Source organism: Arachis ipaensis, chromosome B06 (genome assembly GCF_000816755.2).
Source record: "Arachis ipaensis cultivar K30076 chromosome B06, Araip1.1, whole genome shotgun sequence".
Classification (NCBI taxonomy): domain Eukaryota; kingdom Viridiplantae; phylum Streptophyta; class Magnoliopsida; order Fabales; family Fabaceae; genus Arachis; species Arachis ipaensis.
Window position 1 is genome coordinate 30,068,605 of NC_029790.2, and position 27,177 is coordinate 30,095,781.

General features: G+C 37.2%; 4 protein-coding genes across 13 annotated transcripts in view; 2 read left to right on the top strand and 2 right to left on the bottom strand.

Moving 5' to 3' along the window:
- The window catches only part of LOC107648690 (mitochondrial inner membrane protease subunit 2), a 4,721-nt gene extending 2,054 nt beyond the window's left edge, over positions 1-2,667 (top strand). For 3 of the 4 annotated variants that reach the window (XM_016352503.2, XM_016352501.2, XM_016352502.2), the window contains exons 2-5: positions 693-897; positions 985-1,057; positions 1,421-1,586; positions 2,230-2,667. In XM_016352503.2, coding sequence (XP_016207989.1) covers positions 732-897; positions 985-1,057; positions 1,421-1,586; positions 2,230-2,334 — 510 coding nt within the window. In that variant the 5' untranslated portion in view covers positions 693-731 and the 3' untranslated portion in view covers positions 2,335-2,667. Of the gene's footprint in view, positions 1-692; positions 898-984; positions 1,058-1,420; positions 1,615-2,229 lie in introns of all 4 variants that reach the window. The other variant, XM_021104354.1, reaches the window with a different exon arrangement.
- On the bottom strand, positions 7,421-18,498 carry LOC107648688 (pentatricopeptide repeat-containing protein At1g79490, mitochondrial). 6 transcript variants are annotated; one of them, XM_021104355.1, is made up of 5 exons: positions 14,564-14,988; positions 14,388-14,430; positions 13,789-13,858; positions 11,680-11,919; positions 7,421-10,743 (listed from the first exon to the last, which is right to left on the bottom strand). In XM_021104355.1, the coding sequence occupies exon 5, from the start codon at positions 10,674-10,676 to the stop codon at positions 8,211-8,213; it is 2,466 nt and encodes an 821-aa protein (XP_020960014.1). In that variant the 5' UTR covers positions 10,677-10,743; positions 11,680-11,919; positions 13,789-13,858; positions 14,388-14,430; positions 14,564-14,988; the 3' UTR covers positions 7,421-8,210. The 6 variants fall into 6 exon arrangements, with proteins under 6 accessions (XP_020960014.1, XP_020960016.1, XP_016207983.1 ...); XM_021104357.1 differs by having other exon boundaries at positions 11,690-11,919; positions 14,294-14,430; XM_016352497.2 differs by having other exon boundaries at positions 14,294-14,430.
- LOC107646840 lies at positions 23,367-24,599 on the bottom strand. Its single transcript, XM_016350989.1, has one exon. It carries the CDS (start codon positions 24,597-24,599, stop codon positions 23,367-23,369), a length of 1,233 nt encoding a protein of 410 aa, XP_016206475.1.
- Positions 26,284-27,177, top strand: part of LOC107648687 (thylakoid membrane protein TERC, chloroplastic) — a 6,151-nt gene continuing 5,257 nt past the window's right edge. The window contains exons 1-2 of one of the 2 annotated variants that reach the window (XM_021104359.1): positions 26,284-26,811; positions 26,914-26,990. In XM_021104359.1, the coding sequence (XP_020960018.1) occupies positions 26,491-26,811; positions 26,914-26,990 (398 nt within the window). In that variant the 5' untranslated portion in view covers positions 26,284-26,490. The remainder of the gene's footprint in view (positions 26,812-26,913; positions 26,991-27,177) is intronic. The other variant, XM_016352496.2, reaches the window with a different exon arrangement.

Sequence of the window (27,177 nt, forward strand, 5' to 3'; positions counted from 1 at the left end):
ATTTTATGTATTATCTATAAATAATAAATGATATGTTATAACAGAGAGGGTGCTTCTGCTCCCAAACTTAATGGAAAGTCTTACTTAGATGTCTTGAGAATACAGAATGACGATTAATGTTGATGAAAAATTAAATCATGTGGTCAATATTTGTAGTTAAGAAATGTCATTAATGAATAAGCCTCAGCTAGACCTGTTAGATTCTTTAATTTAATTTGTTTTGTTAAGTATGTTTTAAAGCACTTTGGATTACTGTTCTAGCTTGATTGTATCAGCAATATATTGGAAAGAGGAAATTACTTTTTGTTCTTGGCTTTATCTTTTCAAGATTCCTTAATTAATTAGGCAAACTAGATGTTATATTATTAGAGTTTGTGGATGTTTAGGGCTTGGTGGGGTCTTAAAAAATGAGAAGTCTTATAACATGATGAAGTTTTTATTTACAAATTTTTCATTTCACATATCCACACTCCATTGACAACGGAGAACTAGTTTCATCTGTTTTGCATAAAAGTTTATGTTATTTTTTGTCCCTTTATTTTTTCTTAAAAATTGTAACAGCTCTGCACTCAAAAATCATAAAAAGGAAAATTTTGACTGACTAATGCAATATATTTAAATGAATGTGCTTTTATCCTTTTACATTCCTCTATTCCCCTGTTCTCATTGCTATTTCGGGAAGTTGGTTGCAGATGGTTTACATACATTTGGCATAACATGCACTTGAACAAATGGGATCAAGCAGCTTTCTGTGGAATTTTACCAAGAAGTTTGTCACATTTGGGATCATTACTGTTACTGTGTCTGATCGTTATGTAACAGTGGTTCCAGTTCGGGGTGGCTCTATGTCTCCCACACTTAATCCAAAAACCAGCTCTTTTGCAGGAAACTTCTCTGGTAATATTCTTGCCAAAGGGGGTTCATAAGAAACATGGTTTTTTGGGATTGCAGATTTTGTTATTTGACCATTTGGTTATGCTGCAGATGATTATGTCTTGGTTGAGAAGTTTTGCATTGACAAATACAAATTTTCACATGGAGATGTTGTGGTCTTCAGGTAATACATTTGTTTCACTCTTGAATATATGTTTGCATTTATATGCCATATTTTACATTGGTATATGATGTCTAGAGAAGTTAAACAACAGTTACGGAAAATAACCACCTTGGACCCTGTGATTGGTTGACTTCACAAAGGATTTTTTCTTGGACTAATGTTGCACTTCTGTTCAAGTTATTGGTAGTGACTGGTGAATGATTATGCTATTATATTCAACTACTAAGATAATTCATGTTTTATTAGAATGTAGATTAGATCTAAGTTTTGCTTCTTTTGAAATTCTTAATTGGTGACTTTATTTATTTATTTATTTATTTATTTATTTAAGATTTTAATTAGTGCATCCCAAACCTTTTGTAGTTCCCCATTGAATCACAAGGAGAGACACATAAAGAGAATAGTTGCATTATCTGGTGAATGGTTTAGTAGTCGTCAGAACTATGATGTGTTGAAGGTTCCAGAAGGACATTGTTGGGTTGAGGGAGATAATGCGGCTTTTAGCATGGATTCAAAGTTATTTGGATCTGTAAGGTTCTCTTATCACTTAGTTTAAGGCGTGTTACTTATATAATATATTGCAAACCTTGACCAGCCAGGCTTCTATTGCCACAAAAAAAGCAATTTATTATCTGTCAATGTCAATTTTGTTGACATGTTTAAAGATAGTAGTGTATATGAGCTTTTGTTTAATCCAGTATCCTTATGTTCCATGCGTAATGTATTCAATCAAAGTGCTATTCACTGTGGTTTTACAGCTACAGCTGAGCCATCTTACTGATTTATATTTCACATGAATACTTGCATACATTAATATATCAGTCGTTTAACAAGACTCCGTTTTTGGGTTTTGTATATTGATTTTCATGTGCATTGATGTTGAGATAGATAATAAGGGTACCATGCTGTTAGCCTTGACCGAAAATTTTTATTGATTTGGATTTTCATTGTTGTAGACTTTGTCTATGTTCTTTTCCTTTTATTTTTGGTCATTATCTCACACACACACACACACAAAAGGGGGAGAGGGGAAAGGATCGATTCCGAGAGTCGAACCAGGGTGTGGTTGCTCACGAGTCAAGTGAGTTGCCATTGCGCCAAGGCCTCAGACCACGCTTCATCTATGGTTGCAACCTTTTAACATCTTGGTAACATGTAAATTGTGTTTGCAGATTCCTTTGGGCCTCATACGAGGAAGGGTGACCCATGTTGTGTGGCCTCCACAAAGAATAGGCGCCATCCAGAGTCCTCCACGAGAAGGATTATCTTCTTTATAGTTGGATCCTGATGATGCTGTTGCCAGGCCTCCTCAAAGTGCAGAATTTTGTGAGGAGAATCCTTCTTGGAGTATTCTTTTCTCTTCCCTAATTTTGTTTTAATCGGACACAGAAACCATTCTTTGCTCCATTTGTTTCGCTTTGCGGAGGAGAGTTACTATAATTCATTTGTTAATTGGATTATAGTATAACCGTTTAACCCTTCAATTTTTTTATTTTTATTTTTCCCGGAACCGAGCAATTAATCAAAATAGAAATGAGATGAATGATATGTTGCTCGTTTTTTAGCAGAAGAGATTAAGATGGTAATGTTCAAAATTGATACTTCTAGTCTCCTGGTCCAAAATTTTCTCCTTCCTCTCTTTTTAGAGATGATTTGGGACATGTTGGTTCTTTGCATATTATTATTATTTAATTAATTTAATATCAAATACGTGAATAACGTATATTTTAGAACCCTTGTACTTTTAGTTGGTGAACCAAATAGGCAAATACTGGATTTTCGATTTTCACAACCTTGCTTTTCACATGGTCAGTTAATTTGAAATACATTTTATTTATATTTCATTGTCTGTTGGAGCAATAAAACTATAATAGTAAAAAAAAGAGTAAAGTACCAACGCTGTACCTGTCAATTTTTCAAAATGACAAGACAACTCTTAACCAAAAACACGTTCCATTATGGTCCCTGACTCTGTATTTCGTCTGCCAACCCGGTCCTTTTATCAGTTTCATGGCAAAAATTCGATGGAAATTGCTGACGTGTCAGGTTCAAAAATAGATAGGGACATAATTGTCTCTAAATTTAAATTGGTTAGGAATTTATTTGTCCTTATTATTCTTTAAATAATATTTTTAATTATATTTTTATTCATTATATTAATATTCTTTTTTTAATAAAGAAGTACAAACTAATTAATAAATTATTTAAATTTAAAAATATCTTTTATTATTATTAATGTATTAACTGAATTTTAATGTTTATTATTTATATATTTAAAAATTATTTATTTGGTTTCATAATAAATGATATTTTTAAATTTGAATAATTTATTAATTAGTTTGTACTTATTTATTAAAAAAAAGAATATTAATATAATGAATAAAAAATAATTAAAAAATATTGTTTCAAGAATAATACGGACAAATAAACCCCTAACCAATTTAAATTTAGAGACAACTAGATCCCTGTCCATTTTTTAACCTGACACGTCAGCAATTTCCGTCGAGTTTTCGCTGTGAAACTGACAGAAGGACCGGGTTGGCAGACGGAGTGCAGGATCAGGGACCGTAATGGAATGTGTTTTTGGTTAAGGGTCGTCTTGTCATTTTGAAAAATGGATAGGAACAGGATTGGTACTTTACTCTAAAAAAAACTTGAATAACCATAATACCCATTGAAAAAATATTTCTAAAGTAAGGAGATTGATAGTGATAAACTGGAAAATTAATCACTATGAGAAAATATAGGTAATTAACTATTTTTTATTTTTTGATATATATCTCTTATCTCTATTTTCCGATCTATATCTATTATATTTGTTTGTTGATCTATATCTGTTATCTCTATTTTTCTATCTATATCTATTATCTCTGTTTTTCGATCTATATCTGTTATATCTATTTTCCTATCTATACATGTTACCTCTGTTTTGCGATATTTTTCTATCTATATTTATTATCTTTGTTTTTCGATCTATATCTGTTATTTCTATTTTCTGATCTATATCTGTTATCTCGATTTTATTATCTATATCTATTATATCTGTTTGTTGATCTATATCTGTTATCTCTGTTTTTCGATCTATATCCGTTATTTATATTTTTCGATCTATATCTATTATCTATATTTTTTTATCTATATCTGTTATCTCTGTTTTTCAATCAATATCTATTATCACTTTTTATGATTTATATCTGTTATCTCGATTTTTTTTGTCTATATCTATTATTTCAGTTTTCTGATCTATATCTATTATCTCTATTCTCCGATCTATATCTGTTATCCATGTTTTCCTCTCTATTACAACAAAAATCACTTTTAGTGGCAATAACATAATAGTTACTATATGTCTTATTTAATTTGTTTCTTTGTGATAATTATATATTTTTCGTTATTACTATATGTTATAATGACAATTATATACTTTTTATGGCTATTAAAAAAGTCTTTATCAAAAATTTTTTAACAATTGCTAAAATATTTTAGCGACAAAGTATAAGATGACTAATGTCTAATTGCCAGTAATATATTAGCAGCTATTTTTATTACCGCAAAAAAAAAAATAAATAGCTATTAAAAATATTTTTCTAATAGTGTATAAGTTAAAAAATAATTTAAATTGATAACTTTGTATTATTTTTAAAAAATTTTGGGTCGTGTATATTACAAGGTCGAGTTAAGTCTTAACCGTGAACCCTTGTCATATCTGATTTAATGATGACATTTATAAATGGTGGATATTCTCATGATAATATTTTTACATAAAAATAACATTATAAATTATTAGATAATTTGATATATTTGGTTAAATATATTTGATTAACCATTTAAAAGTTTACAATGACATCTTTATGTGAGTATTGTCCTTTATAAATTTGAGTAATTTATTGTAAAACAATGTATGATTCATGCAGGACAAGCAACATGGATTAATTGGGTTTAATCTCCTTACTTTTGGTTTTGTTCCTCTAACAAATACAAGTGAAGATATAATTGCTACTCAGAGGGCTGAGCCTTCTATCATGGGTGGTAAGTATGATATTAATTATAATATAATAATTTCTCTTTACAATATAATTCAATTGGTTTGTGTGTGTTTTTTTATGGTTATAGGTTTTTGAATCCCTTTATTTTTGGGGATTACCCTGAAACCATGAAAAAGAATGTTGGTTCAATTGACTTCCTAGGATTTGAGTAAATAGTCAAATTAGTCTCTAAAAGATTACTCATTTTTTAAATTGATTCTCGAAAAATTTTTTTAATCAAATTCATCCTTTAAAAATTTTAAATTAGTCATGTTAGTCCTTCTATTACTTTGTTTGTTGATAGTGTCAAAATTTGTTAATGTAACACATTAAGTAACATCCCAACATATATCTAGGAGTCTTAATTGACTATTAATATGATTAATTTATGAAATTAGATCAAATCAAAACTTAATTAAAGAGAAAACTTGAGGCATTAAAATTTCCTAATTTAGAGTTGATTTGATCTAATTTCATAAATTAATCATGTTAATAGTCAATTAAGACTCCTAGATGTATGTTGGAGTGTCATTTAACACGTTACATTAACAAAGTTTGACACCATCAACAAACAAAGTGACACAAGGACTAACATGACTAATTTAAAATCTTTAAAGGACGAATTTGATTAAAAAAAAAATCTTTCGGGGACTAATTTAAATAATGGATAATCTTTTAGGAATTAATTTGACCATTTACTCATATTTTTATGTTTCATTTTATGTTAAAGACAATCCTAAAAGTTTATGTATAAAAGATAGAGATTATGTAGCAGATATGTGTGGAACTTATAGGAAGGTTTATACCATATTCTATTTACTTAAGTTATCATCTATTTATTTAATTGAGTAAAAAGAAATCTAATTATATATGTTATTTTTGGATGTAGCATATACCACAAACGAAACATCTGATGAGGTAATAGTGCGTTGGAACTTAAATAAATCTTATTTTTTAATATTTTAATTTATGCATGGGTGATGTTTAACACTAACTTGTTGGTTGGAACGGTTTAGATTCCAATCATTCCATGGACTTTACAAGGGTTGCTTGACTCATTGAAGAGTATTTATGAAAAATTTCCAATTTACATGCAAGAAAATGGTTTGCTTCTTTTTATCTTGTCTCTCCAACACAATATAAATTTGATAACAAAATACATGAGTTAAATCTCAATTTGGCCACTGAAATTTAGCTCAATGTTCAGAATGACTCCACAATTTCGTTGGCCCCAATTAAAACCCCCCAAATTTGGAATTGTGGCTTCAACTTGCCCCTGCGATCATCTCCGTCACCAGAATGCTGATTTGATGCAATTGCATGACACGGTGGACACTACTTAAACGACGGCGCATTGGTTTCGCGCCCAAACCCTTTAGAAACCACGTCGTTTCAGTTTTTTGTGGGTTAAAACTCTCTTTCTTTCCACTACCACGATCATAAGTTGCCAAACATCAAGAAAACCCTTACATTACGTGGTTTCCAAAGGGTTTGCGTGCGAAACCAATGCGCCGTCGTTTAAGTAGTGTTCACCATGTCATGCAATTGCGCTAGATCAGCATTCCGGTGATGGAAATGATCGCAGGGACAAACTAGAGCCACAATTGTAAATTTGGGAGTTCTAATTGGGGCCAACAAAATTGTGGGGGTCATTCTGAGTTTCAGACCAAATTTCATAAGTCAAATTGAGATTTAACTCCAAAATATATTGACTTCTTTTGAAATTATACACAAAAAATTAGCTAACAAATCAATCAATATAAGATATGTATTAAAATACAAAATACACATTGAAAATGAATTACAAATGTATGATTATGATTAAATTTCGATTGATTATTGTGTCAAGTAGATGACGTCAACATCTAAAAAGCTTCCAAATCTTTTGTCAAACAAACCAATCATAGAATGATAGGATTATGATCATTATTTTTTGGACTTCACAGGTCAACAAACACGTAAAAATTCATCATTGGAAGACTGGCCGAGGATAAAATACTTACAAGAATACATTGGAAATATACTTGATATGCTAAGGTAGTACCTCCATTTTCATTTTTAGCATTTTTCTTTTTTTCCCCATAAAAATTTATTGAACCTTTGCTAATTCAATTTATAATTATATTGTTTTGTGATGTTGAAAGGAATGGACATGACATAAGAGGCTATTTTGTATGGTCGTTGATTGATGTGTTCGAATTATTGAGTGGATATGAATTCACTTATGGCCTTTATTACATTGATTTGAAGGACCCCACTTTGAGGAGATAACCTAAGCTCTCTTCTGTATGGTACTCTAACTTCCTCAACAACAGAACTATGGACCCAATGGTGGCAAGAAAGAATGAAGGATATGTCTCTCCCGATTTTCATTTTGCAGAAAGAAACTTATGGAGCTATTTGTCATAGAAAGTATATATAAGCATGACTAAATAGCTCCATGAATCTAGAGTGATGCCTAAATATGTTTGAAAAAGCTTAAAAGAAGTCCTTCTATTGTAGCAGAACTATTCCAGCAGTACAAACAAAGCTCTTCATCTACATTGCATGTGAAGTAGCACCATAACAAACAACATGTTCAGCATGTATAGCAGAAGAGCTATTCATAGTTAGTTTAACACTTCCAAAAAATAGCTCCTCCAGTTAACACCAACAAATCTGTATCCATGTAGTAAATTGCATTTAAGTCCTCAACTCTTTGGAGGACAAACATGTTAGGAACTTGGGTATTATGCTGTGTCCAAAGTCCTACATCGGGTAGTATGAAATGTTTGATGTTGTATTAAGAAGAGTGATTCTTCCCTCTTAACAACTAGCTTTTAAGGCATTATTATCCACTTTCTCTAGGTACTTAATACATGTAATCTTTTTCGTCCTATGCAGTCATCACTCGCTTTTGTCCATTCAACTTCAAGCACCACTCATACAGTGGAACTAATTGAAAATTTGAAACGAAATAATCTAATATGCATGTCATGGGAAAAATTTTATTCCAAATTCTTTAATATTACCTACCTATCTGTTCATGGCATTGGCTTTCTAAACACACGAAGCATTTGCACAACTCAGTAACCCTTTGACTTGCATATAAAAATGAAGTACCTGTTACTATCCGATGGCTACGAAGATTACTTATACTCCCTGCCAGAAATGAGAGGTTTAGGTGGGGATAAAGACCTAATTTCAGGTGCTGAACTGGGAAAAAGTATGTTGAGCCTGTGCATCAGGATGTCAGCCCTAGATGGAATTTCATTCAGAAGAAACTGCTGAACTATCGGTTTCTTGAACCACTCCATGACTGAATCTCCTGTGGCCCTAAGAACCACCTTACTCACCTCAAATGGAGACTCTACGGAGCTCAACATCTGCGCAATCACGATCTTTAAAGTGGGCCCTGTCACCAACTTAATCCGTCTTGGTACAATACCGTAATAGAGCATGCGCTTCCTAAACCTGTGAAGAGTGTGCACTACTGCTATAAAAGCTGCTCCAACAGACAAGTTTCTAACATCAAGGGACCAGGCGATGTGCTGATCAAAAACTATAGCCTTTGGGAAAAGCTTGTTCTCATATGCAACCTTCCAAACACATCGAGCTCGGTTTGTCTGCCCCATTAGAACTAGGTAATTGAGAAGAACATTCACAAAGTACCTTGCTGCGCCTTCCTCCAATTCATAATCAATACTTTGAAAGAATTCCCTGACAAAAGATAACACCGGTTGTCCCCTCTGCTCTGGGCCACAGAAAAGTCCGCACATGAAAACGTGCGCCTTATGCTTCGTAGCGCTAAGGATAGACATCAAGTGTCTCTCATTCTGCTCTTCCTGACACCTAACTAGATAAGCTAGAATGGACGTGTAGAGTATCAAGTCAACTTTTGCAGTTGAGTTTACATACGTTTCAAGAAGAGGCTTGGCTGATTCATATAATCCATTCTTCATGCACGACTCAAACAACTGCCTGATTATAAAATTATTGGTTCTAATCCCGGATGAGCCCATGAAACGCAGCCACCTCAAAGCAAGATCAACTGAACCTTCCTTGATATAAACCATCAAAACATCACTAGCTGTGACATCCACTAAATATCCCATGGCCTTCATTTCAAGTAGGATTTTGGCAGCCACATCCACCAGCTTCTTATTAGCAAGTAGAGTCAAAAGAACAGTGTAAGTGCTCAGAGGAGGCCTCAAACCAGCATTTGTCATTGAATTGTACAGCCTCATTGCATGATCTATTTGTCCAGATGCAGCATGCATTTCCAATAGACAAGTATATGTAGATGGGGTCGGCAGAAAGCCCGCTTTTTCCATGTCTGAAAATGCAGACAGAGCAATGTCAAGCTTCCCTGATTTCGCATGGGATTCAATGATCAAAGTGTATAACCCAAAGTTAGGCCTGTACCCTGTTTTCTTCATCTCATCCCAAAGCTTAAGAGCAGTTTCTAACTTTCCAGACTTCACATAAGATTCAATTAGAGAAACAAATATAGTAGGTGGTGGCTTGTACCCATAACCTCGCATCTCTGTGTAAGCCTTCATTGCACTGTCTAATCTCCCAGCCTTCCCCATTGAATCAACAAGTGACAAAAAGATGCTTAGGCCTGGCCGGAAACCTCTTCCTTTCATTTCTTGGAAGAGTTTGAAAGCAGCATCCAGACGGCCTGACTTTGCCAAGTTTGGGATCATCAATTCATAAGTTGAACTATTCAATGAACAACTGGCCTTTTCCATGCTCTCGTATATCTCAAATGCCTTATAAGGCAAACCTTTACCCAAAAACAAAGTAATAAGGGAATTGTATGTTTCGGTATCAATCTCACCACCGGCCTCCTGTATCTTCTTAAAGCAGCAAAATGAGACCTCCAACTTCTCAGCATTGGCCAAATATTGAATCACCCGATTACATGAAACAGACAAGGAAGCTCCAGTATTGGTAGAATCACCAACCATCTCATCAAACAATGATTGTATTCCATCAAAGTCCCTACGCTGGTTAAGAGAATCAAACAAGATAACATAACACTCATCAGTAGATGAATACCAAGGTTGCCGCTTCGCCCACCTAAACAAACTCAAACATGCATCACTATCACTAGTGATCTTCAAGGATTGAACAATGTGAGTCATGTTAGGCACAAACTGGAGCTTGTCCAATTGTGTCTCCAACTCTGGCCCCCATTTCCACCTCTTCACAACCTCAACTATTTTTGCCACAACCGCAGCATTTACAAAGGGCTTCTTGACCTCACCTACCATCACATGATCATCAATCCCAGGCTCCACGGACCTTGTACCCTTGCCCTTGTAAAGAATACTACCCGATTCATCCAAGTACTCAATTTCCTCAGTCCATTCCTTATGCCCACCACCATTATGGCAGTAGCATCTGATTGAACTAAGCTGCTCAACAAAGTTCAAATCTCTGCAGAAACCTGTGATTCTCCGAACTGAAGTGAATGAGGTTATAGAGGTAAAAGATATTAACTTTTGCTTAAAAGGTACCGGGGAAATAAAGGAACGAGGGACAGAGAAATTGTGGGTGAGTTTGCAAAGATTTGTAGTGGAAGAGAGCAATCTGCGGTGACGAATCATTGAATAATCTTCTTCAAAATAATCTTCCACAGGTTCCCCAGTTCATTTCCGGTGCAACAATAGTAGCCTGTAAGGAAAGTAAGAATTTAACAGGAAGAGAAAACAAATAAAAAGTGATGCAGAAGAACATCGACAGTTCAACTAAAAATAGTTTAGAGCAAGTACAGGTTTATAGGAATTGAGCATCAACAAAAATTAGCAGCCAAAACACTAACAATTTGCAAAATTCAACTTATAGCAGAGGCAGCAAGAACACCAACGCAATGATCAATAAAGGGCTATGCATGGATTGGATTATATAAAATTGAATCATAAGCAAATTAAAACCAATTTTGTGGTCCAAGAAATTTAAGAGATAACTTTTTTCTTTGAGGAAAAAAAGGGTAGCAAGTCACAAAGTATTGCAAAACCATATTGTTATGAACCCTTTCATTTATAAAATATATACATCAGAATTACTCTACTCAGATTTTGTTTCTGTTTTTGTAACTAGAACATTGGAATAAGCCAACAGAAGAATCTAAATGAAGTTAGAAGCCCCAATCCATGAAATCACACCAGACTCGCAAACATAATATTGAGTAAAATTAACAATTCATTATCTAAGGAAGTTCCAAAATGATTTTCAGATTCCAAAAGCCCACACTTTTTCCTTTTGCATTTCTCAGCAATGTTAACAATCCAATCAAGCTGAACATCACATGAATTAGCACAAAAATCACAAGGCCGCATTTTCCCCCTATAGATATAAAGTTATTATCAAAAGCAAAGGGAGCATAGCAAGCAAGAACAAGAAACAGTAACAGTGCTCATAGATCAAGAAACAAAAGAAAAACAACAGAACCAGCTCCATTGAAGGTAACAGCATTAAAGCTTCTTCTAACTGAATATGCAAGAACATATTAACAATAAAAAACTGCAAGCTACCAAAATCTACCAACATCCTTTAAAGCTTCACCAGATCAAGCCCACAGATTCACACAGAAGAACAGAGTATACTCACAAATTCGCACCGAAAAAGCAGCAGAAGCAGAACGGCAAACGCAGCGGTGGCGACTGGCGAGAGCGGAAGCAGGAGAGCTGACACCGAAGCCGAGTGGCGTCGTCGCAGACTCACAGCACCAGAGTAGCAGTTGAAGATTGAAGAAACACGAGCATCAGGCGGCGGCGGTGGAGACAATGAGACGCATAAGAAAAAATAGTTTATTCTCTAATTTTAAAAAAAAAATATTGAAACAATTACCTGTATATAAAACACAAAATCAAATTTCATAATTGTTAGAGGAATGCTTTTTCCGGATGAGAGCATACGCCAAACATATATTGGAATAAAAACTAATAATTAAAAGAGTTAAAATCAACCAAGTATGGATACTATATGGACAAAAGATATGACATGACACTATATTTTTTCTTAGATATAAAGGCATGATATATATATTGTTGATAAATGAGAAAAAACCAAGGTTCTGAAAACGGAACCGGTCATCAAACCACTCTAGTTACTGGTTTATTGGTTCATAGGTTCAACCGATTCGACCGTGGTTGAACCGAAAAAACTGTTTTATAATAAAATAATAAATAAAATATAAATAAACACATAAAAACATAATTAAAGAGATGAAAGTATCTATTATCTCTGAGGTCCTTCTCGAAACAGTTTATTATTAGTACTAGACTCATCAACCAACCCCCTTTGATCTTACTAGTTACTACTCTTCATTCCCTGTATTGTAAGCAAACCCCACCACCATCATTATTATCATCATGTAATACATCATCGCTCGTCATTATTAATTAATTGCCTCCAAATAAAAAATAAATCAAAATGACTACATAAATCAGAATGTTATAATCTCATTCAAATACAAACTCAAAAGTCAAATAACAAAAACAACCAACCAAACATAAAATGCCAACATCCAAGTTTGTCATCATATCTCCAAGTAGGATCAGTTTTTCCCCGAACATTAGAAGTTTGTGATTGACTATCGTTAGATCCAGGAGGAAGAGAAGCTTCATTATAAAGTGTGTTCAAGAACATGTGAGAGCAATCGCACAAAAATCTATCTTTCTAATATGCGCATGATAAATCAAGATTATGAACCTAAATCTGACTTCCATCCGGATAACATGATATAAGCAGGGCTGGACTTGCAAAATTAACATTATATGACCTACTTATGTTTGTTTTATAAATACGATTACACAGATACATGATATTTTAATATAAACCAAACAAACATGCATTCCAGAAATTACAACTCAGGAAAAATTCTGAAACTTTGAAGCATTCTACTTTAAATTATTTCCACTCCTAGTGATCAAAACCACTTTGATTATTCAAAGAACTATTCAGCAGCAACACACAATGGTTAATGCAGAATGCCTTCACATATGGTGAAAACATAACAATTGTTCCCTAGAACAATGGCTTGTTGATTTTTAGAACAGACTTTCCTTACTAGATGAAGTCAAAGTTAATACTGCAATGATGCACTACAACTCATAAAAGATTATAGGAAACGACATATCCAGAATTTCACCACCAATCAAGGTTCTGACAACCGGACCGGTCATTGAACCGTTTTAGCTACTGGTTCACTGGTTTACTGGTTCAATCGTGATTCAACTGGAATAACCGTTTTATAAATAAAATATAAATAAACATACTAAAACATAATTATATTCTAACATAAATCTTAAAATGTTATCCCAATTAAAAATATTACATCACCAAAGTGTTACAATCTCATCAAAATACAAACTAAATAAATATCTAAATATCAAAGACATTAAAATTTGTTATTAATCATCAAAATAAAATAAAAAACAGCTATATTCAAAAACCTTCAACTACTACTTTGTTGGATCACACTCCCAAATGGTGATTTATTCATTTCTCTCAAGCATCTCTTTTAACAAATAACTTTGTTAGGAGCAATTTTTTAATTAAATAATCAAAGCACAACACAGAAAATACAAAAAATTAAGCAGCACAAAACTTAAGAATGCAAAAACGGCATGAAAAACAGCAGCACAGCAAATAAACATCAATTTTTCAAATTCATGCAAGGCAGAAGATATCATAGTCATGAGCAAAATATATTACAAGATCCTCAAAGAAGCATTCCCAAAATCCAAATGTGGCAACCTCAGCTCCCTAACCCTACAAGCTCCATCTGCAACAAATGATGCTTATGTAAACAAGAATATTGGATTCATTGGTGTTTGTTCTTTATTATTAAAGAGTGACAGGGGACAATAAACCAAACTGCTATTAGCATTCATTGGTGAAATATAAAACAAATGATGCTTGTTTCTTATTAGATTGGGAATATGCTTATGTATATTATAGATAATAGTTTGCATTTGATACAGAAGAGAAACTCATTAGCCATTACAAAAGCTTACCTTTGGATAATGATTGAACTAAGCAGTGAACAAAGTCAAGATAATAAAGAACAAAATCAGCAGTGAACAAAAATCAACAATCAGAACTATCAAGAACAAACACCAACAATCAGCAACAACTGATAATGAATGAATAAACTAAATTATATTAATTCGAAAAACCTAAGAAAACTCAAAACAGAGATCCGCAAGAAATTACTTACGAAAAAATAATGAACAAACAGATTCAGGATTTCAGAGAATGCCCAGGACGAGCATAGATCGCAAGGAGCAAGAATACCAAGGAGTAGAAATTACTTTCTGTGACGATTTATGTAATCTCCTTGCGGCTACAACAACACTACACACAAATCGCAATACAACAGAACAAATCCAAATCAGAAAAATAAAAAATTAAACAGAAAAGAAAAGAAAATCTTTGAAGCAAAGGGATGCAGAGAAACTGAAAGTAGATGAAGAAGAGTGAAGCGAACCATCATGGTGACGAAGAGAGAGGCTTCGGATTCGAAAGGAAGACCAACGACTGACTATTGGGGAGGGGTTGGACTGTTGGTGAATGAGAGGGGTTGGACTGTTGGACTGTTGTGCCTAAGCGCGACGGACGGCAGCAGAAGAGCGGCTGAGCAGACGAATACGATGACGACGAAGACACGACAGCGCAGCAGCTGGAAGCCTCGAATAGCGAAGTCACCGCGGGAATGGACGACGTGCCGAGCTAGAAGAGAAGGTCTGGCCATGTAGGCTTGGGACAGGGGAAGGAGGAGGCCGCAGAGACACCGACAACCACGGACGGCGGCGGCGGTTCTGTTGATGAAGCTGGGGTTTTTGGTCTGGGATTAGGGCTTGATGTTGATGGTGTGTATCGAAGGAGGGGTTTTGGTCCGGTCCAACAGGCCGGTTACTGGCCAGTTTAACGGTATTTCAGCGGTTTAAAGAAGGCGGTTTTAGAAGGAGAACCGGATCGTTTTTCATGCCAGTTCCCGATTGAACTGGTTCTATCGGTCGGTCCGGTCCAATTTTCAGAACATTGTCACCAATACAAACAGTTTCTGTGTTTCATAATTTACCGATCATAGAGTAGAAGATATCATTCTGATTTGATTTGCCATGTCACCATTTTCATGCATATATTCACCAAGAAATTAAATAAAATACACCAGATAAAAGAGGGGGGTTGGAGGAAAAAAAAACAGCAAAGTTCACAAATTAATTAAGAACAATTATTCAACAATTATTCAACCTATTATTCAACCTAGTAATTCACAAATTAATTAACAATTATTCAACCCATAACAAGTTCACAGACTATTCAACAATTATTGTTAAAAGAATACCTAGAAGCTAGAAGCAATGAAGCATAGAACAGAGCTTGCGCCGGCGACGGTGGAAGAGAGCTTCGCGATGGAGGTAGGAGGCAAGCCTGGCGATTGTGCTTCCATTGCTGAGAGTCTGAGACGTTAGCTGCACGAGCAGGAGTGAGGGACCGAGTGAGCTTCGAAGCTCTAACTTGCAACGGCGTCAGGACCAGTCCGACGGCTGAACGAAAGGGAGGGACTGAGCTCACCACGTTTAGAGGAACGACCAGCTCGAGGGTGATGGGAGGGACGAGGGAAAGTGGGTGTTACTGGTTAAGGATCATAATGCTAAACTGCTGCATTTTGGCAATTTTTGGGCAAAATAAGAAAACCGGCCGGATCCCGGTTCGGTTTGACCGATTGGTTACTAGCCGGGTTAGCAGTTCAACTCCGGTTTTCAATTTTTGCGGTTTTGGCATCTAACCAAGGTTGTGAGAACTGAACTGGTCAATAAACCGGTGAGGTCAATGGTTCAATGATTTACCGGTTCGACCGAAATTCAACCGGTTTAATTAAATATTAAATACAATTATTAGAAGTTCACAAACAACTTCAAATATCAAAGTTCATAACTAAAAACAACAAGAACGCACATAATGACAAACACATAATGTTCTACTATCAAAAGAAACAATTACTAACAAGTTTTCCTTTAATCAAAGCAACTCATCAAAAATCATAATCATCAGATTTACCTCTAGAAGAACCAGTTTGAGAATCTTGAACAGCATTATCTTGTGGCTGTGCATTACTTTGTGATTGTTCCATCGGTAACATAGAACATAAACCCCAGCAACCAATAAGCTCAACAACCAATAACAAATAAATTAAGCTTAGCAACAAAAATCCTCAGCAACCAATAAGCTCAGCAAACAATAAGCTCAGCAACCAAATCATGAATAGAATAACAATAAGCTCAGCAAGCAAATAATAACTGATCTTGTCTGTGAAATAGATCGGTTTTAACTACCCAGTATCCGCCGAGCAATATACTTGGAGGCTGAACGTCCAACTCTTGAATCCGAGCTTTTCTCCGTGTTGTATGAGAGTACGAGCAATGAAAAAGGGGGGAGTGTACCTGCAAAGGCACTCCAATGCTTAAGTCAGTATAGCGTTAAGTTCAGAACTTGAAATCAAAGAAATGCTTTACCTTTCTTTTATAGAGAATTCTTTGTCCGTTATATTTTAGGTGATAAATTGTCGGTTTCTGAGATGATTAGCTTTTTAACCGATCTTATTATGCCGTTTGAGACGTCGGTTATGATAAGAGTATTGATGTCACCGAGTTATAGCTCATAAAATCCGAGTAATAACGGAAAATGACGAGTTATGGTGACTGCCAATAATGGTCATGAGGCCGAGTTATAGCTCGTATAAATGACGACCATATCACAGCCCCCAAGCTTAGCCTGAGGGAAGTTTTTTAATGAAGCAGGTTGAGCTTATATGATGAGTTATAACTCGGTTAAGTGGATTACTGAGTGAGCCCCCAGTTCAACGTACTTCATTAAATGAACTTTGTATTTTGCCACGTGGGAAATCGTGCTAGTTTTTTATTGAGGAGAGAGAATGAGTGGTAGCTTCATTAATGTTTTGATGGTTTCCAATGTGCCTTTCGTTGTTTGATGTGACTGAGGCAGGGGTGATATTTGGAACGTTTTTGTTTTTGATTAATTACTTCTACTGATTGGAATTTGGGCGTTTTGGTTTTCTGCTTCTGTGTGAAGAATGAGCAAGAGAGGTATGGTTATGTCTGTGTTCTTGTGATTTCTTTCTTTCCTCGTCTCTTTGTATTTCTTGGTTGCATGCTTGTTTTACTGTTTTTGATGGGGTTTGAGAAGGAGAAGAAAGTTAAGATAGATTGGTCTTATGACTGGGTTGGGGATGATGTGAGGTCTCGGGTGTCGTTGTTCTGTGATGAGGCTGCTGTTAAGGAAGTGGATGTTAGTAAGGTAGTGAGGCAGAATTCTGGAGTTGGAGTCGAGTTACTGCCATGTAGTGCTAATGATAGGGTTTATCACCGGGGTAGAGGCTTTAAGTTCTTCTACATGCACAGTTGTGTTCTTGAAGAGCTGAGAGTTAGGTTACCCTTTACAGACTTCGAATGTTAGGTTTTGAGATAGTTAAACTGTGCTCCGTTCGCAGCTTCATCCAAATGGGTGGGCGTTCCTTCGTTCTTTTGAGATTCTAATGGAATTTCTGGAGGAGGTTCCGGCTGTTGACCTGTTCTTTTCATTGTTTCAAGCCAAGGGGTGTGGAAAGGTGGTTGGATAAATTTTAATAGCACCCCTTGATTTGGTATTTTCATGTTATACAAATCTTCTTTCAAAGATTTTAAAGAGATGTATTTCAAGGTTAGGGGGCTGGAAAAAGATTTTCCTTTTTTCGTAGATGAAAATCTGGCTGAGAAGTTCCCATTGTATTGGTGCTCGGAACCTCAGAATATACTCGGACCTGAAGTTATTTCTCCGAGAAATGTTTGTTTGATTGAGTTTCTTGTTGAAAATATTGGTCGGGGAGACCTGATTTCAATGTATGAGCTTCTGAAGTGGGAAGAGGATAAGGATGCTGTTTTAAAATATTTGGGTGAGTTATAGGGTTGTTGCTAATGTGTTTACTTCTTCTCGTCATATATCTGATGTTATCTGTGTTTTGCAGGTGGTAAGTATCCCGGTGTTTCAGCTGCGTCCCTGAGGACACGTTTCAAAAATAAGAATCTGGGGAGGTTTTGTCTTCTAATGCTGAGAAAATTGCTGGGACTGGTGAAGTTACTCAGCCTCGTCAAGGTCGGAGAAAGATGATTGCGAGAAAGAAGAGGAAGTCCGATCTTGTTGAGTTGTCCAATGATTCCGACGAAAAGGAATTAGGGGTTCCTCTGGAGGAAATACAGGCTTTTATGGGTAATCAAAAAAGGCTTCACGAAATTTCTAAACAAAGTGAGGCATTTTCTGTTTGGGGAAAAGAGTATCCCTATATGGCTGTGGTGGACGAGTATTGTCAATCGTCCGCTGATGTTTCTTTTGCAAAGGAGGTTGGAGACATGGCGATTGGGCAGTATATGCAGGTAATTAGCGACCGTGTTCACTTTATTGTTGTTTTCTTTTCTTTTGAAGCCTTACAGACTTCGCTTAATGTTTTTTCTAGGTTGTTGGTCTGCGCCTTGCGAGTCTTGGGCGTAGCCAAGAGTTGAAGTATAAGAGAGTTGCTACGAAAAAAGGAGAGGTTTCTGTTTTGAAGAAAGAGTTGATTAAGAGTAAAAGTGCTGCTGCCGAGCTTCAGGCACGGTTAACTGAGACCGAGAAGTTATTGAAGGAGACGAAAGATAGTTATGCTAAGGATGTGGAGGATTTGAAGAAAAAAGAAAGTGATTTGGCGAGCATACAAGCTCGTCTAATTGAGGTGACTGCCCAATTGAAAAAGGTGGAGAAGAAAAAAGTTGATGAAATTTTGGATTCTTTTGTTGAGGGGTTTGAAAGGGCTTTGTTACAGGCGAAGTTTTTGGCACCAGAAGCTGATCTGTCCGGGATGGAACCTGGGAAAGTCGTTCGTGATGGCAAGATGGTCGAAGATGATGGTGATGTTGAATATCAGGTGGATAATGTGTAGTTTGTTTGATATTTTGTTTTATTTTGTAATGGATAGCTTATTGGAACTTTGGTGTTTATTTTTTGGATTGTGTTACCGATTTGAATGTTTTTGAATGGTAGTGCTTTCCTTTTAGGAAAAAGCTCTTTGTTGATTGAGAGGAAATGATTATGAGGATATTTCATTTCTGTTTGAGAAGACTGCCGAGTAGTGGCAGGTTGTGAATTTAGACGAGTATTGTCATTTTTCGAGCTATATTGATAATGGATAGTGATGAAAAAGATAGATCACATGATTGAATAGAATGAGATAGTTTTGATTATAAATTCGTATTTCTTTTGAATACAAATTTGCAGGTAGGCTAGCCTCGTTAAAACCTCTCCAAGCAAAACCCTTTGGGACAAAAACTTGGTAGTAGGAAAAAGAGTACTAGCCTGTCCCTGACTTTTAACTATAGAACTTCTTTAGGGAAGATACATTCTAGGTATTGGGTAGTACTTTACCATCTATTGATTCGAGTTTGTATGCTCCATTGCCAAGTACTTCTGATATTCGATATGGACCGTCCCAGTTTGCTGCGAGCTTTCCATGTGAGGGTGGTTTTCGAGCAGTTTCTGTTTTACGAAGTACTAAGTCTCCTTTCATAAATGATATGCTTTTAACCGATTTGTTGTATTGGCGAGCTAATGCTTGCTGTGCTGCGCGTTGCCTTAATGTGGCGATGTCTCTTACTTCTTCGATGATATCGAGCTCGGATCTCCGAGCTTCCTCCTGATTGCCGAGGTAAGTTCTGATGGAGCTCTGGGAGATCTCCAGTGGTATCATTGCTTCAGAGCCGTATACCAGCCGAAATGGTGTTTCTCTTGTTGATGACTGTGGAGTTGTGTTATACCCCCAGAGGACTTCGGGTATTAGCTCGGCCCAGAGGCCTTTGGCGTCATCTAGCTTTTTCTTAAGTGCATGTAGGATGACCTTATTTGCCGCCTCAGCTAGTCCATTTGTTTGAGGATGCTCTACTGAAGCGAAATGTTGTCTGATTTTAAGATTCTGCAAAAAAGATTGAAATTTCTGATCGGAAAACTGGCGGCCATTGTCAGTAATGATATGGTTAGGTATTCCAAAAGGACAAATAATGTTTTTCCGAAAGAAATCATTTGTTGGGACGTTATTCTCGCTAGAGGTTGGGCTTCCACCCACTTTGAGAAATAATCGATTCCTACGACGAGGAATTTTACCTGACCCGGTGCCGTCGAAAACGGACCGAGTATGTCTAAACCCCATTGGTTGAAGGGCCAGCTGATATCAGAGTGATGTAGTTGCTCGGCCGGAATGTGTATTAGTGGTGCATGTTTTTGGCAGTTGTTACATGTTCGGATCTTTTGTTGGCTATCCTGGTTTAAAGTCGGCCAGAAGAAAACGGCTCGAAGGACCTTTGATGCTAAACTTCGTGCACCTGTGTGTGTTCCGCAGATTCCCTCATGTGCCTCTGCTAGTGCTATGTCTGCTTCGGGCTTGTTGAGACACTTTAGTAATGGACGAGTGTATCCTCGTCTGTACAATGTTCCGTTGAGTATTGTGAAGGAAGATGCTTGTCTTCGAAATTTTTTGACATTGTCCACTCCTTTTGGTATATTACCTGTTTGCAAATATTGTATAAAGTTGTTCCTCCAATCTTTTTCCTGTGTAACACTTAGCACATTTGTTAGAGTAACACTTGGATATGTAAGGGTAAATTGATGCAATGTAGATAACTCGGATTGTGTACTACCGATCTTAGATAGAATATCAGCCCTATGGTTTTGTTCTGGGATGTGTTGTATTTCAAATTTGGAAAATTTTGAAGTTAACTTTTTAACTAAAAATAGATATTTAGATAGAAGAGGATCCTTGACCTGAAAAAGGTCGTTTACCTATTGCACTATCAATAAAGAGTCGCAGTATACCTTTATCGCCGATATTTGGAGATCCAGACAAAGTCAGAGCCCGGCGACTAGTGCTTCATATTCGGATTGGTTGTTGCTGGCTTTGAAATCTAGACGTAAAGAATGTTCCAGTATGAAGCCATCTTCGGCCTCCAGGCGTATTCCTGCTCCGCAGCCCCCATTATTAGAGGAGCCGTCTACGTACAAAGTCCATTGCTTTGTATGGTCTTCTTCTGAAGGTACTGTAAGTTCGGCAATGAAATCAGCCAAGAATTGGGACTTAATCGGTCCCCTGGGTTCATACCTGATGTCGAATTCAGATAATTCGACTGCCCATTTTATGAGTCTTCCTGCAATTTCTGGTTTGTATAACACTTGCCTTAATGGGTGATCTGTTCTGACATGAATGGCGTAGCTTTGGACATAAAGTCGGAGTCGCCGTGCCGAGAATATCAGGGCTAATGCGAGTTTTTCTATCCTCGGATAATTGAGCTCGGCATGCTGGAGTGTTTTACTCACAAAATATATTGGATGCTGAATTTTGTCTCTCTCTGTGACAAGAACCGAGCTTATTGCCCAATCAGAAACAGATAAGTATAGAAATAAATCTTCCCCTTGTAGGGGCTTTTACAGAATCGGTGGTTGTGAGAAAGTTGTTTTTAATTTTGAAAAAGCTCTCTCACAATCGTCGTTCCAATGAAATTTGTTTTTCTTTTTTATTGTTTGGAAAAAAGGGATTGATGTTGAAGCTAGGCAGGGAACAAATCTGGAGAGCGCTGCAAGTCTTCCTGTGAGGCGCTGAACTTCTTTGACCGTTCTTGGGCTGGCCATGTCCAGAACTGCTCGGCATTTGTCTGGATTTGCCTCTATTCCCCTGCGTGTTAGTAGAAAACCTAAAAACTTACCCCCTTGAACGGCGAATGCACATTTCTCGAGATTGAGGCGCATGTTGTAGTGGCGAATTTGGCCGAATATTTCTGTAAGGTCGTTGACGTGACTATTTCCGATTTGTGTTTTGGCGACCATATCGTCGACATAGACTTCAATGTTTCTGCCGATCTGTTTGGCGAAGACCTTGTCCATAAGACGTTGGTAAGTTGCACCTGCGTTCTTTAATCCAAATGGCATAACTTTATAACAATAGTTACCGAAATCAGTAATGAATGCCGTTTTATTTTGATCGGAGGGGTGCATGAGGATTTGGTTATACCCTGAGTACGCGTCCATAAAACTTAATGTAGCATAACCTGACGCGTTATCTACTAAAGAGTCTATGGATGGTAAAGGGTAAGAATCCTTAGGGCATGCTTTATTTAAGTCAGTGAAGTCGACGCACATGCGCCACTTACCGTTTTGTTTTCTTACCATTACGACGTTGGCTAGCCAGGTAGTAAATCTGATTTCTTTGATAAATTCTGCGTTGATGAGCTTTTGGGTTTCCTCTAGTGAGGCTCTTTTTTTCTCCTCGCCGAGTTTCCTTTTCTTCTATTGTACTGGTTGGACTGCCGAGTTTATTGCTAGCTTATGACTGATGATTTGTGGGTCGATGCCGGGCATGTCTGAAGGTGTCCATGCAAAAAGGTCGGATTGATTTTGCAAAAAGGTCCTGATGGCCTGTAATTCTGATGTGTTGATTGAGGTACCTACATAAGTAAATTTGTTAGGGTCATTATTAAAATATATTTTTTGTAGATCGTCGGAAGGTTTTGGGCGCTCGAGAAAATCGGCTCTTGGGTCAAGGTCGGCAAGTGGGTGGCCGTTTTGCTTGAGGTCGACATTGTTGACTTGTTGCTTTGGACGATTTTGAAATTTCATGCTGATGTTGTAACATTGCCGTGCTTCTTTATGATCTCCGTGGATTGTTACGACTTTATCGTCCTGCAGGGGAAACTTAACACACAGATGAACTGTGGAAACAATTGCGCCGAACTTGTTCAAAAAAGGTCGGCCGAGGATAAGGTTATAAGGACTGAAGCAATCAACTACTAAATATTGAATATCATTAGTTTTTGAAAGAGGATGCTCACCCAGTGTGGTTTGTAACCACACTGAACCGATTATTGGAACCCGTTCTCCTGAAAATCCGACCAAGTCTCCTCCTGTTGACTGTAGTATGTTGTCGCTGAGCTTCATTTTTTGAAATGTGGAATAGAACAGAACGTCGGCACTGCTCCCGCGGTCCAAGAGTACTTTCCTTACCAATAAATCCCCTAGCTGAAGAGTAATTACCACAGGGTCATCCAAATTTTGTATGTTGGAGTTGAAGTCGGCGTATGTGAAGGTAACTTCTGGTTTTTGACAAGTCATTTCAGCATCTTGTTGTGGTCCGTGTACCGAGCATATTGCTCGGAACGTCCTTTTCCTTGCCGAATTCGTGGATCCGCCACTAGCGTATCCTCCTGAAATGCAATTTATTATACCTCGGGGTCTTTCGTAGTTGCTTGAAGGTCCCTTATCTTTTCCTCGGTTTGGTTGTTCGGGGGAATCGTTTGTTGAGGAAGGGGGGCGCGCTTTTGGATGTGACCCACAATATATTTGTCGAGGTGTCCCTGCCTTGCCAACCGTTCTAAAAGGTCCTTGGAAACTACACAGTCATCAGTGTTGTGGCCGTGCTTCTGGTGGAAAGCATAGTACTTGGATTTGTCTATATTCTTTGCATCTTGATAGGTGCCGGCTTTCCTTGGTGGTTTGATCAGCTTTGAGTTCAAGATCTCTTTAATTATGTCTTCTCTCTTGGTATTGAAATGCGTATAAGAATCAAATCGAGGCGTTAGTTTAAAATTTTTCTTACTACCCGAGCTCTTTTCGTCTTCTCGGAAGTGTGACTTGTCTGTTCTCCGAGCTTGTCTGAGCTCTTCAATATCAATTTGTCCTTTTGCTTTCTCGCGAAATTCTGCAAGAGTCTTTGGCTTGGCTACTGCGATTGTTTCCTGGAACTTTCCGGGTCGAAGTCCACTTTTGAGTGCGTGTAGGTGAACCTCGGGGTGGAGGTCAGGTATACTGATTGTGACCTTGGTGAAGCGGGTCATGTAGTTCTTCAAGCTTTCGTTCGGTCCTTGCTTGATAGTATTCAAGTAATCGGAGTCGTGCAAGTAAATTGCGGACCCGGCAAAATGTTTTTCGAATAACTTCGCCAGCTGTTGAAACCGAGAAATGGAACCTGCAGGCAAAGCACACAACCAATCAAGTGCAGGGCCGTCTAAATAATTTGGAAAACAACGACATAAAACTGTATCTGATGCACCATTGACGATCATTATTGATCGGAACTTCTTAAGAAACTTCCTTGGGTCTTCGAGTCCATCATAAGGTGTGAGGGTAAGCAGCAAAGTGAACCTCTTTGGTAACTCGAAGTTCATTACTTCTTCTGTGAAGGGTCCTACAAGGTCGTCGACCTCTTCCTTCCCATCTTCAAGTTGAGGTTCTTCGGCTCGGACAGTCTCCGAGACATAAGAGGGTTGGGATTGATGTTCCTCATCTTCTGGTTGCTGGCGGCGAGTATCGTTGTGCTCAATCCGAGCATGATTTATTTCAGCGATTTGGGCAGCCATTATTTGATTCTCGTCGGCCATTCGTTGATTGGCTTGTTGTAGATCAGCCACCATTTGCATGAGTTCGGATAGTGAAGGAGGTGGTGCGTTAGCCATGGGTGTGAATGGAGGTGATGAGACCAAAAGAAAAAGTGTGATTTCCTCGGCCCCACGGTGGGCGCCAATTGATCTTGTCTATGAAATAGATCGGTTTTAACTACCCAGTATCCGCCGAGCAATATACTCGGAGGCTGAACGTCCAACTCTTGAATCCGAGCTTTTCTCCGTGTTGTATGAGAGTACGAGCAATGAAAAAGGGGGGAGTGTACCTGTAAAGGCACTCCAATGCTTAAGTCAGTATAGCGTTAAGTTCAGAACTTGAAATCAAAGAAATGCTTTACCTTTCTTTTATAGAGAATTCTTCGTCCGTTATATTTTAGGTGATAAATTGTCGGTTTATGAGATGATTAGCTTTTTAACCGATCTTATTATGCCGTTTGAGACGTCGGTTATGATAAGAGTATTGATGTCACCGAGTTATAGCTCATAAAATCCGAGTAATAACGGAAAATGACGAGTTATGGTTACTGCCAATAACGGTCATGAGGCCGAGTTATAGCTCGTATAAATGACGACCATATCAATAACCTCAGCAAAAAAAATCATGATCAGAAAATCAGAAATAACAAATAATTTCCAGCAAACAATAACCTCAGAAAATCCAGCTAATCAGCAAATGAACTACTAACAAACAACAATTATTATCAAAATCAACTGCTAAACCCTAAGCCAGCAAGCAGACGCCGAGGAGATGGCTGCAAAGTGCGAAACTGCGAATAGAGTATCACTTACCGACGGCGAGGAGGAAGGCGAGCAACGGCGACGACAGAGGAGGCGATACCGGCGAACACAGAGAAGGCGAGCTCGGCGATGACAACGCCGCGGTGGGGCTGTGGTGGTCAAACCTGTCGCTGCGGTAGCTGCGGGACGCGGGGGCTGCGGGCTGCGGGATGCGGTGGCTGCTCGATTCGTGGCTTCTATGGTTCTCAGAGAAGAAGAGAGGAGTGATGGGTTTGTGAAGAAGATGGGTTAACGCACGGGGATTGATTTAGGGTTCACTTCGTAGAGGACAAAACGACGCCGCTGGAGGGTTATTGTCGAACTGGAAATCTCTAAAAAACCAGACGATTCTGTCGGTTCATCAATTAACCACCGATTCGACCGATTTTTTAATCGATTTTTTGTCTGACCGTTTATAAATTTATTCGGATCGACTAAGTGACCGGTTTCCAGTTAAACTGGCCAGTCCGATTTGATTTTTAGAACTATAGAATTTGTAGCTATATTAGAGCACTTTTTAATTTTAATGTTGTTGTACCAGTGGTGTTTTCTAACCATGTAAAAGTTAGATTTGTGGTTTTAAATTTTTTTTTTAACATGCAAATTTGAGGGATAAATTTGATCTTTTATTTCTGATCCTTATATTTGTATTTTAGTATTGAAAAATCTTTTAAACATGCTAATTGAACTCTTTAATTTGTATTTCAACATAAAAAGTTTTTTATTTCACCACAAATTAAACCCTCTAATTTATAAACTATGAAATCTGATTTTTTATATAAAATTAAAAAAAATAAATTCATATAAAACACACTAATTAACTATGATATTGAATTACACACAATTTTTTCTTTCATTTCTAAAAACATTAGCCACATTAGAGAGAATGTGTTTTGTTATTTCTGAACTTAAATTCAAAGAAATTTTAATTAAAGTATCCCACTTTGGATATTTCCTTGCCCATACTCAAACTTAACCATGAATACGAATCATAAGAGGGGCCTACTGGCTACTAGGAGAGGGAATGCGTGGTAGGCAAAGAGAGAAGACGCTGGTGAATGTGATTTGTGAACTCTGAAGTGTGTTAACTGTTTAAGTGTCAAGTGTTAACCACACCTCCTTCGTTTCATTTCCATCACTCACTCCCAATTCCAGTTCAGAACTAAACATGGGAACGGCTTCTGTTATTCAGAATCCCGTTAACTATTACCACTATGCTAACGGCGACACAACGTTAACGTTAAGGTTTAGGGTGAAGGCTTCACTGCCACCTGCTCCACCTTCCAAGTGCTTTCCCTCTCTCTCTCTCGTCGCTTCGTACAACCGCCGCCACCAATTTGCGATTTCTTGCTCCAAACCGCCTGGCCCTCCGGAAGCAGGACGTAAGAGCACCACTCCGCAACCGCGTCATGACGTCACCAACTTAGATACGCCTCCACAACTGCACCACCAAGATTACGCTTCCTCTGTTAGAACCGTTGCCTTTTGGGTGTGTGCGATTCCCTGCACTCGTTATTCTATCATTTTATCATCTTCCATTTTCTTTGCGTTTCGTTATCGTTTCCTATTTTGATTCTTTTTTCTTATGTAGGTTTGCACGGCTGTGGCGTTTGGTATTGGTTTGGGTTTTAAGGACGGTATTGGCAAAGCTTCTGAGTTTTTCGCTGGGTAAGCATTCGAATCCAATTTCAAGGGTTTCTTTCAGAGCTTGTTTGAAAACCATTTAATACGATAAAAGAATTCTATTTTTTTAAGAAAACAATTTATTTTTATATAAAACTCAATTCCATAATTTAGAATGATTTTAATATATTAATAAGATAGAATTAAATTTTTTAGTTTAGGATAATTTGTA

Bases quoted from the DNA above. Each gene is read 5' to 3' on its own strand.
- LOC107648688 (XM_021104358.1), bottom strand. From the start codon at position 10,676: ATGATTCGTCACCGCAGATTGCTCTCTTCCACTACAAATCTTTGCAAA.
- LOC107646840 (XM_016350989.1), bottom strand. From the start codon at position 24,599: ATGGCTAACGCACCACCTCCTTCACTATCCGAACTCATGCAAATGGTG.